Source organism: Sander vitreus, chromosome 1 (genome assembly GCF_031162955.1).
Source record: "Sander vitreus isolate 19-12246 chromosome 1, sanVit1, whole genome shotgun sequence".
Classification (NCBI taxonomy): Eukaryota; Metazoa; Chordata; class Actinopteri; order Perciformes; family Percidae; genus Sander; species Sander vitreus.
The window spans coordinates 26,041,199-26,056,446 of record NC_135855.1 but is presented as its reverse complement, the minus strand read 5'-3'; the positions used below and the strand labels follow the sequence as shown (position 1 = coordinate 26,056,446).

Genomic DNA, 15,248 nt, shown 5'->3' with positions numbered 1-15,248 from the left:
TGCGACTAACCATAAAAACCTGGGGAATATTATACCATATCTGAAATCCTCCTCCTGTTGCCTTGATATTCTGCCAAAACCACTCACAATAATCTAGACAGGTCACTAAGGAGCAATTATAGGCCCATATCAAACCAAATTAAACCAAATTAAAAAGTTAAGCTGTTTTACAACAGCTTAACTTTTTCTTGTCACTAAACAACTCTTTTGATGCCTTCCAGTCAGGTTTTTGACTGAGACGGCTCTTGTTAAAGTCTTCAATGACATCCACTTGTGGCAAAATTTCAGTCTCAGTATTATTTGATCTCAGTGCTGTATTTGAAAGAACAGGGATTACTTTGTGTCCATAAGTAATTACACATCTGAGCGGACAAATATGGAGTTCCCCAAAGCTTCGTTCTGGGGCCTACATGCTTCCACTGGCTCAGATTATGAAAAACAACTAAAGAAGTTACCATAGTTATGCGGACGACACACTAATTTACATAACCATATAACCAGGGGACTATGGTCCAAAACAAACACTGAGTAAGTGCATTGAACAAATCACCTGAACAAAAGACCTCTTTGTCGTCTGGGTCAACTGTCTGTCACCAGAGTCAGAACTAAACAACTCCCCTAAAACTGCAAGTACGCTGCAACTCTGTTCTTTTAAATCATTTTTCTTTTTGATGCTGCCTTTTTTAAGTAATTCTTACACTGCACTGTAACTTTTATTCTTGTATTTCATACCTGTCTTATTGTATTTTAGCTGTTTTTATGTTCTCTTTACCAGATGTTTTTAACTGCTCTTTAATGTTTTATGTAAAGCACTTTGAATTGCCTTGTTGCTGAAATGTGCCCTACAAATAAAGCTGCCTTGCCTTTTCAGATGTTATTGAGATGGATCAATATTCTCTGAGAGTTCCCTAGTGTACTGAACAATCTGTAAAATCCTATTCCTTGTGTTGATCATGACAGTAGTTCCTTTTAGTCCCAAACTTTAAAAACAACCCTATAGCCTACTCAGATTTGACTACAATGACTAACCTTATTTTGCCTGATCTCACTGATGTGTTGAAACAGGTGGAAGCTCACATACTGGCATCAATTCTGAGACAATGTGAAATTCATCAGTTCACTTATCATTTAATCAGTCACCTAGACAACCGTTTAGCATACTTTATCAATTCCTTTGTGTGTCTCTGTGTGTGTTCATGTCATCCTTATGGGTCTTGAGTAATGACACTAACACACACACACACACACACGCGCGCACACACATATACATACACACACACACACACACACACACACACACACACACACACACACACACACACACACACACACACACACACACACACTGCACATAGTTCAGTTCAAGTATGTCCAACGTCTCCTCCTCATTGGTGGGAATGTTTGTCTTTGTTCTCAGTCTGTTGGTTCAGAGTATTCTATAGTCTGTCTGTAAATAGCTGTGGCCTTGGAGACAAACACACAGCGCTCATTCCTCTCTTGGCCATTTCCTCGAACCTCTGCTCTCCTGCTCAGTCTAGCAGCGACACAGTTCTCGTAGAGCGAGAGAGCACAGCGCATCCCAGTCCCTCCTTCTCGCTCTCTGTTACTCAAACCAGGATGGATCTACCCTCCTAGCAGAGCAGAAATCTACTTCAGCAGTTGGCAAGTTGGGTTCTCATTTAGGACTGAAACAGGAGCTTAAACAAACGTTCATTCTCCCCCTGACAAGATTTCCTTCATCTCCGCACATCAACTTGTCTTTCGGAAACCTACATGATGACAGCAACCGAGCTACAATCGCGCTTTATTCTCCTGCTCTGCTTAATTTCCATCGCAGCGTGCAATATGTTTGCATTCACCGAGGAGCCCTCTGAGAGAGCCGGGAAGGGAGACGGGTATTGTAGTCGGATATTACGGGCTCAGAGCAATCGGAAGGAGGGCAACAGCGAGTTTCGACTCCGCGTTGAGGGAGACCCGGAGAGCTATCAGCCAGGGAGCACATACAGAGGTTTGTGTTTATCCGCGGGATTTTACGCACACTGCGGTGGTTTCCACTGTACGCATTGTGAAATAAATACGAGTCTACGGTCAGTAGGCTATGCAAACTTAATATAAGTTTCTACAGGGTCTACTTTTGTTGCGAAGCGAGTATATGTGCCCTGAAAGTATATTTCGTTAGTAAATAGATGGTCCTGCATCCCAAAAAGGAAATATGCATTTAAACTATTTATAGCCAAAGGTGACAACGATTTACTTTCAACCTAATTTGGACACAATTAATAAAGAGTAAATAGTAGGTCTTAAAAGCTCATAATGAAAAATTCAAAAGGTTTATATAAAGCTAAATCCCTCTGCAAACTCTTCCATGCTTTTTGGTATTCTCTTTCATAGTTAAAACAGATTTTTAAAAAGCCAGCAGTCCCCGATTTTATAGCTTTTGTTTAAAGTGGAAGTTGTTTGGAGCTGCATGTGCCATCTGCTCTGTGAATCTCAAAGAAGCATGCTGTTCTGGACTTGACAATATATTGCACTGTGGTTAGTTCATTATTTTCTGATTTAGCCTAATTATAAATAGTTCCATATCATTCAAAGCCAATAACTGAATTAGCTCAAAGTGAGGAGTTGGTAATCACAAGTTATTTTGAAGTTCAAACACTTCCCATCCCAAGATTCCGATAAAGTTGTCAAGTGCAGCAAATTTAAGTTTCCCCAAAGTAAATGAACATTCTTTTATGTTCTGCTGATTTGCAAATGCCTAAAAAACACTTAAACATCTTCTGATAATAGCCTACTGCCTGGCTGAGACTGAACCATTATGATTTCTGTTATGTGAGCTACATTCTCAAGAACACGTGGCACGTTTGATTGTGCATAAATGAATTATATTCTATCAGAATATATTACCGTTTATCCACAAAAATCCAACACATACTATCATTTCACATTACTAGTATAAGTGTAACACTACTCAGGCAGGTAGTTAATTAAACCCACTTTAGTCTACAGGTATGTTTGGCAGTGAGTATTGTAGTTCAGCTGCTTTCTCTGTCAAGTGATCCTTGCTGTCACTCTTGTTTGAATCCATCCAGTGACTCTGATTGCATCCAGCCCCTCCTACTTCAGAGGGTTCACCCTTATTGCCCTGAAGGAGGGTGCAGAAGGAGACAGAGAGGAGGACTACATTGGAAATTTCCAGGTAAGGTAACAGCTAAAGACATGACTGCTTGTACAATCAGAAAAGATTTGACAATTCGACAATTTGTACATTTTCTCTATTCACAGTGCAGTTCCATAGCAATTAATTAACTTATCCTAATCTGCCACACCGCTAGTTAAACCTTATTTATGTATTTATTTAATATTTAATGTCCATCCTGCATCCCATCCTTCCTCTGGACTCCAGCACTGTGCATGACGTGTGTGAATAAATAGACAGATCTTACTGTAGATTGGGGGGATGGGGGTGTTGACAGATTTTCTTTCCTGTCTTGACATGTCAAAGTGCGATAATTCTCACCTCAGCTTTTTTAATAGGCTTGATAAAGCATATGAAAAGAGCGTACTCTCAGCTCAGCTGCATGTAGCTTTGCTTTCCCAGGCTGTGAAAGTACACGTTTGTGGAATTTGAAAAGTTGTGTGCCCACAATCAGGCATACAGTACAGTTCATGTATGTAAGACGTGTATAATTGGTGTAGTTGAGAGGCTAATAAGCATTTTACACAGACAGGCCAAGCTGAAGTTTTGTAGGAAGCAGGGAGAGAACGGAGTGGTGTCAAGAGTGCCAAAAGAAGAGAGAGAAGGCAAGGAAACTGGTGCTGTTGCAAGCATTTGATAATGGCCAAATATGTGAGGCCTTTGTAATTATTATGCAGTTTGAGGAGTCGAGTGGTAGAGAGAAGATTGGTTGATGGGGTATGTGTATGTGTGTGAGTCCAGAGAGAGGAAGGGTAATAATCATGTAATGATAAACTTTATTTCTAGAATGTAGAACGTATTATACATATACATATAGCATCATGTAATGTCTGTAGATGCTATTACAGCACATTCACAGTGTAGAACTACATTGTAAGTTGATGAAACCTCTATGTAACATTACATTTATAACCTTTTGAATTAATTCCACTCTACTGGTTCTTGTTCTTTCTCATGCCTTTTAGCTTACTGTGTCCTGCCAATGTTTATTCCATTCAAGTCTAGGCTACAGTTTCAAGACATCCATAGAGCTCTCAGTGCAGAAGATTACATCCTGTTTTCAAAGGATTCAAAAAGAACTGAGCAACTGAGGAATTGGGTTTTAGCTGTATCAAGTATGAAAATGTTAGAGAAATATTTGAGTTCAGTTTACAACAGTAAAGGCACTATATACCACGATACAGAGTTTTTTTTTTAAATAAGAAAATGCAAGTCATACATAAAGTTTTAAGCCAAATTCCCACTCCCTCCCAGAACTTGAACATATGTCTTCATAGGGCAGAACTCGCAAAGAAGCAGTTGTTAAATGGGTTCAACAGCATATGTGGAGTTCTCTTTTTCAGACTTTTGTGAACCTGTCTGTTTCAGTCGCTTCCCACATAAAACCCTATTATTTTATTGAACCTGTAGTACAATACACTGGAAGGGTTTGCACAGCAGCCCTCAGGCTTCTCTGATCACAGCTACTGCCATGTCGTGGCACTCTCTGTGAACCTGAGCTTTGAATATGGGAGGACATAAAAAACGGGAACATTTTATTTTTGTCCTGTCATTAACCAGCGCTAACACTGGCAAGATTCCTTCTGTTTTATTTGTCCTTACAATATATTTCATGCTGTTGTTATTTAGTGCCAGCCTTGAGTGTGCTCTTCAGCCGTATGGCGGAGTGTGGCGTGGTGTGACAGGGCGCTAAACGTCAGGAGTGAAGAAACACTACGTCATTTAGTCACGTTCAGTCTCTTTGCTTTTTACGCATGGACGCAACTGAGTGTGGAGTGCACACAGAATGATAGATAGATGTGTGACCGTAGACGTAAAAATAATGGATATGTCATTACTGGGACCTGCCTTTGATTAGAAGCCTGCTAGGTTTAAGAAGTTGAAGGTATCAGCTGCAAATGATCACCTGTTTCGTACAAGCACTATGTGACAGCGCAGTAAAAATAAACTGCTATCCAAAGAGATATCCCTCTATCATCACCTGCTCAGTCTTTCATTTTTTTATGTCTTTTATGTGAAACACACACACACACACACACGCACGCACGCACGCACGCACGCACACACACGCACACGCGCGCGCACGCACGCACACACACACACACACACACACACACACACACACACACACACACACACACACACACACACACCATTCCTCCATTCTGAAAGAGTCCTGGGTGGGCTGCTCTCCAGGCATTGAGAGAAAAGAATGAAAAAAAGAAGCTGCAAGAGAAGACGTCAGGCTTTATTTAACATACAGCTCATTTGAAATCTGATGGTGTGTCCCGTCTCAGCCGTCTTAGGACAGCTCCTGACTTGATGAAAAGCACTTTTATTGAGCTTTCTGGGAAGGTCAGCTGCCACTGTGTGTATGTATGTGTGTGTATGTGTGTGTTTGTGTGTGTGTGTTTGTTGGCAGGAGCGTAAACCAGCTGGCAATGCTGGCGATGTCTGATGAGACATTACTTCTCAGCAGGGTGAAATGATAAAACAAGAAAAGGCAAATGTGGTTATGTCAAAGGTGAAATCGGTGCCACTGTGAGGGCAACACACTGTATGACTTAATCGTATACGTAGACATAACAGAGATCGTGGGTGCATCGTCTTCACGTCATACTTCCACAAGGATGATCTGATATTACGACAAACAAAGATGTTTGACAAGTAAACCTCTGTGCAAATTGTTCCATTTGCATTCAATTTTCCAAAGTCCCCATGTTATTTTAGATCATTGATGTTGTTTGGGTCTGACCAGTAGCTACTGTAGAGCCAAGCACTTACTCTGATGCACAAATGCATACATTTTTCCAATTATGTGTCACATTTTTCTCCTTTCCCAACTCTCACTATCCATTTATTGGTAAAAGGTTTGAAAATTTGGAATTAGAAGAAACTGGTCATAGGTCAGTTAGCAGCAAACTAACTGACCTTTTACAGATGGTGTTTAATGCATTCCCATGAGACTTCACTGGTTTTAACATGTGTTGTAGTCCAGTCAGGCCACCCCAGGATGCCTGTTAGAAACCATGGGAACATAGAGGGGGGGCTGTATAATCCGTCACACCGTGATAGGCTGAACACACACACACACACACACACACACACACACACACACACACACACACACACGCGCACACACACACACACACACACACACACACACACACACACACACACACACACACACAGAGGCATGCACATCCACACACAATCCACTTTAAGAGGGAACTCATTCATAACATGGCATGACAAAGGAAATTCTCTGCTGACAGCTTTATGGTGTGAGAACGTTGCTGATGTCACTTCCAATCAAACAGATCCTTGGTTTCTGGGCAGCGAATACTAGCTCGCTGGCTGCGCTCCCTCATGCAACCAGCTCTACTAATTTCCTCTCTAGTTAAAATCAATGAGATGCTCAGTGTCTCAGATGTGTACCTGAGTAAAGAGGGCAGCATGCATTTGGACTCTTCTGTTTGACGCAAAGAGTCTGGGGACTTCTTTTTTTATGCTGCTTACAGTGATCATGATATATACAGGGGTCATGATTGGGCATCTGGGTGTTAGCTCTCTGATCGATCTAAGTAGCTGTTTGGTGTCAAAAGTCTTAACCAGCTTTTTTTGGTACTGTGGTGGAAGGTCTGAAGGAGCTTGTGTCCTTGTCCCCAACACACTGACAATGACAGATTTTCACAAGGACTGGAATGAGAAGAATCGACTCTCCTGTCTCTTATTCTGACTCAGTGGTTCCCAACCTTTTTGGCTTTTGAACCCTTGAAAAGAAGCAGTATCTACTCCACATTAAAAGTTATGGCGACTGTTTCATTTTAAATAGACAAAGTAAGAAGAAAAAGTATCCAGTACTTTCTTCTTTCTTTGTCTGGTAAAATAAGGTAACACTTTACTTGAAGGTATCTACATAAGAGTGACATGACACTGTCATGAACACATGGCACTGTCATAACACAGTCATGCCACATGAACCCTAACCCTAACACTAACCCTAACCATAACCATAACTTGTCATGACAAAAACCGAATGACACTTATTAAGAAGTGTTATGTCATAAACATTTATGACTTGTTTATAATGTTTATGACAAGTTCATGACAGTGTCATGTCACTCTTATGTAGATACCTTCAAGTAATGATTGGAGAACAACATATACAACAGTTTTATGTGTCAATCTATTTTCTTCTCTCCTCTCCTGTTAAACATAGTTCGGAATGATTTTGTTGCCAATTGGAAGCATCCTGGACCTCAGGATGCTTTAACACTGGTGTTGGAACCAGTGCGTGTGAGAGGCTTCTGTTCATTTTAACGTAATAGCTGCTAAAGTCAGATGTGTTTGTTATACCAACAACTCTCACATTGTGTGTTTTGGATTTATTTTTGATGAGTCCTGAAAATGTGAAATCAATGTCAGTTTCAGCTGCTAATTATGTTTATAGGCACTTGAGCTGACAATGGGAGAGGAAATTAATATGAAATAGTCCAATGACACATGCAGATGTTTCAAGTGCCTTTGAGGCAAGTCTTATCTGAGGACATTTTTATTCATCACTAATCTCTTTCTTTGTGTGTGTGTGTGTGTGTGTGTGTGTGTGTGTGTGTGCGTGCGCTTTACAGATAATTGATGAGGAGGAAACACAGTTCATGACCAACTGCCCCCCTGCAGTGACAGAGAGCACTCCCCGCAGACGCACCAGCATCCAGGTGTTTTGGACTGCGCCACCCAGTGGCTCTGGCTGTGTCTCTATTAAGTATGTATACCGCGCCTGATGCTGAGCCTGATGAGCAGAGGCGAGTCCTCAGCTCAAATGGTTAGACATACAATGTACGCTACTGGTGGAGGATTAACTTTTAGCTAAACCGGTCCTTGTGCTTGGTGAACTGTAATTCATTACGTTCTAAGTAGTGCTGTCAGTTATTAACGCCGTTAATGCAAACCCATTTTAACGGCGTCAATTTTTTTATCGCGAGATTAACGTTCTTTTTGGCCTAGCAAACTTTGTCGTTTTTTTCACATGCTGTTGCAACAACTAGTAACGTTAGAAAAACTACAACACCACACCGGATCTAGCTAGACTGGAAATAAAACAATCGGCCCGCCGCACACACTTGTTTGGGCTTGCGAGCCGGCCAAAGAGTAGGCTAGTAGGCTAAAGTTACGTGATGAGTGGATGGCGAGCGCAAGATGCTGAAATGGATGCCAATAAGATTCTGAATGGAAAGTTTACTTTTAAAAAGTTGCCAAATGGTTCCATTGACAAGACCAAAGTGATCTGTGTGTTTTGTCGTTGTGAACTGAGCTATCATCGCAGCACGTCCAGTCTGAACTTGATGGCCAAGCACAGCTGATGCAAATTCTCTGCCCCCTCGTCAAAGCCAGGTGACAAAAGCACAAAGCAAGCCGATCCACTTTTCCATGTTGATAAGAGCATTCAAATGAGAAAAAACTGAACTAAAAGAAATCTAGGGACATTTAGAATAGATAAAAAGTGCGATTAATTGCGAGTTAACTATGACATTAATGTGATTAATCACGATTAAATATTTTAATCGTTTGACAGTACTAGTTCTAAGAGGTCTGGTTATGTGGAGGATTTTTAAATGGCATTGTTTTTTCCCTTCATCGCTGCCTGCAGAAAAATAGAGAATACAAGATACAAGCTTAGTCTGCAAGTCCTGAATGATAGATTTGATTTGTAATTCTCTCCTGCCGACTATGGCAGGCATACAGGCAGCTCTCCTCATCCTTAGCTCCAATATCTCCTTTTGTCCCAAATGTTTCGTGGCTTTCAAATGAAGTTCCAAATGAGCTGGGTTTTTGACAAATTTTGCCAGTGACGGTGCTACAGGTCTATGTTGTTAGTGCCAACACCACATGATCAGTGACTAGTCGACTTCAAGCTCAAAACGTCATTGTGGAGGAGTAAAGTCGATATTTAGATGAATAAGGGTTAATAAGGTAACCCAAGTAACCTAAGAATAAGGTTTCTTTTCTACTTTCCAGGCAGCCACACTAGCATGTCTTGTTGTATTTTTGAGAATGTGAATTTATTATAGCAGATTGAAAGCACTTATATCAACGAGGGTAGATCTAATAACAGAAACACCTCTCTGTATAATGCAATACAGTTTAACAGCACTGCAAGCTACACCCTACAAAATTATCATAAGGATTTATTGCAGGACTTTTGCATCAGACTGCATTATTTTAGTTAGGTTTACTGGCAAGTGAGTAACTGTTAGTTTTGATGTGAGAGAGGGTGACGTGCAGTAGTAGGATGGTTTTAAGCATTTGTTTTTCAACTTTTTAAATAAATGCTTTACAAGATAGGTTATCTATCTTATATTTAATTCTGTCATTCAAAGGTAAATCTAAGTTGTATAATTTAATTTAAAGAACTACAGCTCTCTGGGATTGCGAACTTTGCTACCAGCATACACCGAGTCCACATCTACAGTAAATAGGGTTGGGTATCGTTTGGGTTTTTTTCCGATACCGGTGCTAAAATGATACTTTTAAAACGGTGCCGGTGCCTAAACAGTACCTGAACTGATACTTTTAAAAAGATTACAAAAAAATATGTATATATTTAAAAAAGAAAAAAGGAGCACAAAACGACAGTCGGCGCCATTTAAGAACAGCTTGTTTATTGCTAAGGTCAAAATTAAACAATAACTTATAACAATAACTTATTTCACCAGTAAATTGCTGGTAAACGACAAAAACAACCACTAGATGGAAAAAGGGTATTTTACAATAACTTTGAATGCACCACGAGGCTGGCGAGGCAAGTTTCAAGTGAACGCACCGTCTGTGTTGTTTTTCCGACAACGGCAGCTGCGGACTGTTACGTCTCGGTGTTGGAATCCTCTACAGTGAAATACAGTCACACCGTTTATGTTAGCTGTCAGCATTTTTTTTTTTTTTTTAGATTATTTTTTGGGCATTTTTAGGCCTTTATTCGACAGTACAGCTGAAGACATGAAAGGGGAGGAGTAAACCTCTACATATGGGTGCCCGCTCCACCAACTGAGCTATCCAGGCGCCCAGCTGTTAGCATTTTAACCATGTTTCATCCAGCTACTAGCTAACGGTAGGCTAACGTTACCTGCTGCCAAGTGTAGTGTCAACTAGCGTCACATGCAGCAATGCTTCTGTTCCCTCTAACATCCATTTAGGAGCATCAGAGGGCAGCGCAGGCATATCAGTGACACCTAAATGAGGCACCGAAATCTGCGTTACTATTCGGTCTGGTAGATACCGGTCATTAAGGCACCGGTGCCGTATTAGCACCAAGTGTCGGTACCCAACAGTTAACCAGTTTCAATACATTGCTTCCCCTAAGCTATGCAGAGTTAAGTACAGAATGCCTTGTCAAATTTTCATTCCCACTTGGCTTCATAAAATATTCATTACTTTTATTAGTTATACGGCTGATTGACATCAATCAATTCTACTGTTTTGTGTCCTCTGGGCTTACTTGGAAACAGAAGGGTAGTCATGTTGAGCTGAAGACAAATCATGGCTGGAATCCATTTATTAATCCAGTACTATGGGAAAATAATGAGAGTACAGGAGGTAGAAAGATACTAAGGGATTGTGACTCACAAGGCTTTCTGATCAATGCATTATTTAACTGTGTGTGTACCCTGTTTCTCTGCTGCCTGGTCTATATCTCTGCTGTTCCTATGTACAAAGGGATGATGAACAGGTTGCATTTTATAGTAATGCATGTTATTATGTGGCTGATACAGAGTGCGAGAAGTTTTTCCTTTTCTATGTCTCTGTGCTTTCCATTTCTCTTGTCCTTAGCTTTCTGGAGTATCTTCATGACCTGCCCTCTCAATAACCTCTAAGCTTTCCTATACTCTCTCTCACTCCTCGCTCTCCTCGCTTCTCTTTTTTATCCATCTCCTCTTTCTTTTAATCTTCTCTGTGGTGTGTTGTCATAGTTTTCTCGCAGCAGGTCATGTCGGCACTTCGGCTCTCCTCATAAAGATCAGTGGGATGATGGCAGAATAGTACTCAGTTAGGCACATGGGTAGAGGGATAACAGTTTAAAGTGTGCCAGAGCATGCAGCCTAGAAAGAGATACTTGAAAGTGCTGAGATATGGATGTAGTAATACCAGGGCGCAGACAATAGGGGAGGGAGAGAGTAAGAAGTTCAAAAGAGACACCTCTAAAAATCATAATTACAGGCTGGGAGTCGGTATTTGCCACTGTTCTTCTCCTTACCTAGCACTCATAAAGATGACAAGGCTTTTTTATGCCTCTGTGCTACAACAGAACAAAAGTGTTAATTAAATGGTATTGATTGAGGAGGTTCATCTCCTGTAACTAGAGAGAGAGACATTCTTGTACACCATGGCTGAGCTATCATACAGCTCATACCAGCAGAGAACCATGGGTACAACACATGGGTACAACACATATGCAGAGAAAGAAACAACATAATAATGTGAAGATTGCTAATTTGTATAGATTATGTAGAGAGGACACTTAAATTAAACAGGCAGGGTAAATGTTATAAAATTTCATTTCATATCCCAAAAGAGCTTGGTCAGTCTGCCATGCTTGTAAAATAACATGGTTATTTAAAAAAAACATCTGGCCATGACATTAAAAGAGTGTGTGTGGCATGTGTGTTGCTGTTAGAACGCTTCCGTGACTCAATTGTTGTCCCAGGACTCCCGAGTGGTTTTCTGCAGTATAATTGATGGGCAGTTGCCGTCTTTTAAATGGAATGGCTGAGCTTGGTGGTTTGGTTTCGTCTAAGGTTGGTCTGTGATGATAGGGTCAGGCAAGGATGCTCATTCAAACTCCTGTTCTCAGAGCACTGTCTTTGAAAGTCTTACCATCCAATCCAGTTATTTTCAGCTTTCCTTCATGCTAGACTCAAATCAGGCCAAGGTTTCTGTCACTGTGTCTCTGTTGCTGTTATCCCACTCTTGTTTGGTAAAAAAATGTATCTATACATGGACGTTTTGCTGCACAACTAAAATATTGTTTTTGCTGACTTACAGTGGTTGGATTTCTCATCTTCCTGCAGTGATACAGAAATGTGTTCAGGCTGTGTTCAGTACACTTTGACGTCGCTGTTAGGTGTGGATACAGGTGCAACAGAGTACACTCTGGACAATGCCCTGTAGTGATTAGGGTTGGGTACCGAAACCAGGTTGCACTATGGAACCGGTTCCTACGCAAACGGTAGTATTCAGACCGGATTAGAACGCAAATTTCGGTTCCGACTGAAATATTTTCCCTCTTTTTCCACTCTTTTTTCTTTCTCCCTTTTCTGCCGAGTGGTGCACGTGCCCGCTCGCAGTGTGAAGCGCGTGTCTGCGCTATTCTGGGACATGCACTCTACAATCACTGCTGATAGACGGCTTTTTCTACACGCTCCGAAACGGACATAAATATCACACTTTCTCTGTAGTCTACCGTTAGCTAGCTACCGTAAATGTAGGCTACTTTCAAAATGCCATATTTACCCTCTGGGCTTACCAAAACGGACGTAAAAGCATATTAACCATTCACTGACTGCACATGATCACTAGTAAACATGTTACACTTGCTCTGCTAGTCTATCGTTCAGGACAAGACCCTGTAGCCTGGTGGTGGGGGAGGCGGGACAGCCTCCCCAAATTGTCTGCCCTTTCAAACTCCTACCTGTGTGTACAGGCCTCTTGGACACCAGCTGAGAGAGTTTTCTCCTGTGCAGGACATGCCATAAATCAGGAGAGGTGTCTTATTTTGCCAGAGAAGGCAAATATGGTCATTTTTCTGCAAAAGAACTGCTAAAGTTTGAAGCTGGTTGGCATACCAACTCAACAACATTTATTTTGTTGTTACTTGTTAATAGTGTAACTGTTATTTGTTAAATTATTGCAGTTATGCGTTAGGTGACTTAGGTTTACTTATTATATATTTAAGTACTTTAAAACGTTAATATATTGTTCAATTTAAATAATTTTCAAGTCATTTTTCAGTTTTTCAAGAATCGGTTTAGGAATCGTTTAGGGTTTGGAATCGTTCTAAAAATACCTGTTCGGCATCGGAATCGTAAAAATCCAAACGGTACCCAACCCCAGTAGTGATGCTGGTTGTAGTCAGAGGTAGGGATGGGATTCAATAGCATCAAATTCAGTATTGTGTCTGCTTATTACTGTAGTCATCTAAAACTGCACTGCACTTGCCTCACCATATATAACTATTATGTTAGATTATCTAATATATGCTGGTCTTGTTGACTACAAAAACACACAGTCCACTCAGTCCACTGGTGTTACAGAGTGCAACGCATTCTCTTGAACGGGTTCGTATGATATCGTATGAAAAGTAATGCACAGTAAAACGTATGGTATACGAAAACTAGGAGACCGCCGGCTGGTCACATGACATTGGCTACAGAGCTCCGTGCTACAGAGCGGCAGTTGCTAGTTGTTTAAGCCGCTACAGAGCTTCCTGACACGGCTACAGACCTCCGTCACAGCTCGTCGTATCAGCGGCAGTTTGTAGATGTGTTTAGCCGCTACAGAGCTCTGCGACACCGGCTACGGTGCTCTGCATGGTGCTCCGTCAGGTCAGCTGTAGTTGGTGTTTCAGTTACACAAGAATAGGTGACTGTGAGCTGTGTACAGAGCACCGTGAGCTGCCAGTCATTTCCGCGGAGATTACGGTTAAGAAGAAAAAGTGAGCGTTATGCGGCGCCGAAAGTTAAGTTTTAGGCACCGAAACGATTAGTTAAGTTTAGGAAAAAGTTCATGGTTTGTATTAAAACACTCCCAAGGAACACGCATTTCCTGGGTGAAAGTCTTTTGTTACCCGACCACCTCTCTACGCGGCCAGCCGCGTTCTTATACATCAGCAGTCAATGTGGTGCGCACAGCAACAAAAAAAAAAAAAAGTGGAAATCATACGAATTACAGTGATGTGTGTTTCTGCATATAAAGGATCTTTGGTCAGTAAAAGAACTGACCAAAGTATTTTCAGCCTTGTGCTGTGTATTGTTGTTCTCTGTCTTTTTTATTGCTTTTATTGTGTAATTGTTTATAATGTTAAGCACTTTGTGATCTGTGAAAGGTGCTATATACTGTAAATTAACCTTACTTACTTATTTACTTAAAAAATAAGTCTAAAGTGACATTGGCGATGGCTAAAAATAAGAAGCAGTTACTAGACTGTTTTGCTCTTTGCTAATAAAACAGAATAAGGAGAAATAAACTTTCCGTAAGATATTTGTTAGCCTATTTTGCCTATTGGAAACCAGATCTAAAATGGAACCAGCTATAATAACCCAACCCTAGTAAGAGGCACAGATGACTTAAAAGATTTCAACTTGAATTAACCAGTGAAAGGGTTGCTCTTCAGCACAGTGTTTCTAATTATTACCTGTTTGCAATTGGGCTTTTTCTACTGCTGCTTGATTGGAAATGGTAGATAAATGAGTGCTAAATTATCAGTAAACTTTTCATTGTAAATGTCCCCATCATTTTTTATCCAGACTGTTCTTTGTGCAATCTAAGATCTAAATGTCCTTCACAGCAACTTTTAGTAAAGAGATGACAAAAAGTGGAGCTCTAGTCATGAGTTACTGTAACAGCTGAATCCTTGTGGTTGGAGCCAGAGTAAGTCAACCATCAAAATATAATCCATATGTTGCACTTGCCATTGAAGTTGCCACTATCTCTCATCTTTCCATTTGTAGGTAGGAAGCAATTTATTTGTCATCCCCCTCTGGCGTGCAATATGGAGGGTAGTGCGATGTGTTCTGATGGGCTGTCTGATTGAGACAGTGTATCAGTGATCAGATGAATGTCACAACCACATGCAGCTGTCAGAGTCTGCTAATCTCCTTCAGCACAATGATAGAACAGCTCAAGGAGAACTTTGACAGGCCACTATAGTCAAGCAGACACATATAGTATGAATTAAATGTAAATACGTTTGCTTTTGTGCAGTGGATTTTTGTAAGGCAGTTGTTTCTTTTTTTGTAAGTTTAAAATTAAGTAATTTAATCTCTGGCTGTAGCAGGAG

The 15,248-nt window shown here is 40.8% G+C and overlaps 1 protein-coding gene across 2 annotated transcripts in view; it reads left to right on the top strand.

Annotated features, from left to right (window-relative positions):
• The first annotated feature begins 1,439 nt into the window (after window positions 1-1,439).
• The window catches only part of spon1a (spondin 1a), a 75,916-nt gene continuing 62,107 nt past the window's right edge, over window positions 1,440-15,248 (top strand). Inside the window, exons 1-3 of one of the 2 annotated variants that reach the window (XM_078250304.1) lie at window positions 1,440-2,008; window positions 3,090-3,196; window positions 7,828-7,961. In XM_078250304.1, coding sequence (XP_078106430.1) covers window positions 1,774-2,008; window positions 3,090-3,196; window positions 7,828-7,961 — 476 coding nt within the window. In that variant the 5' untranslated portion in view covers window positions 1,440-1,773. The remainder of the gene's footprint in view (window positions 2,009-3,089; window positions 3,197-7,827; window positions 7,962-15,248) is intronic. The other variant, XM_078250296.1, reaches the window with a different exon arrangement.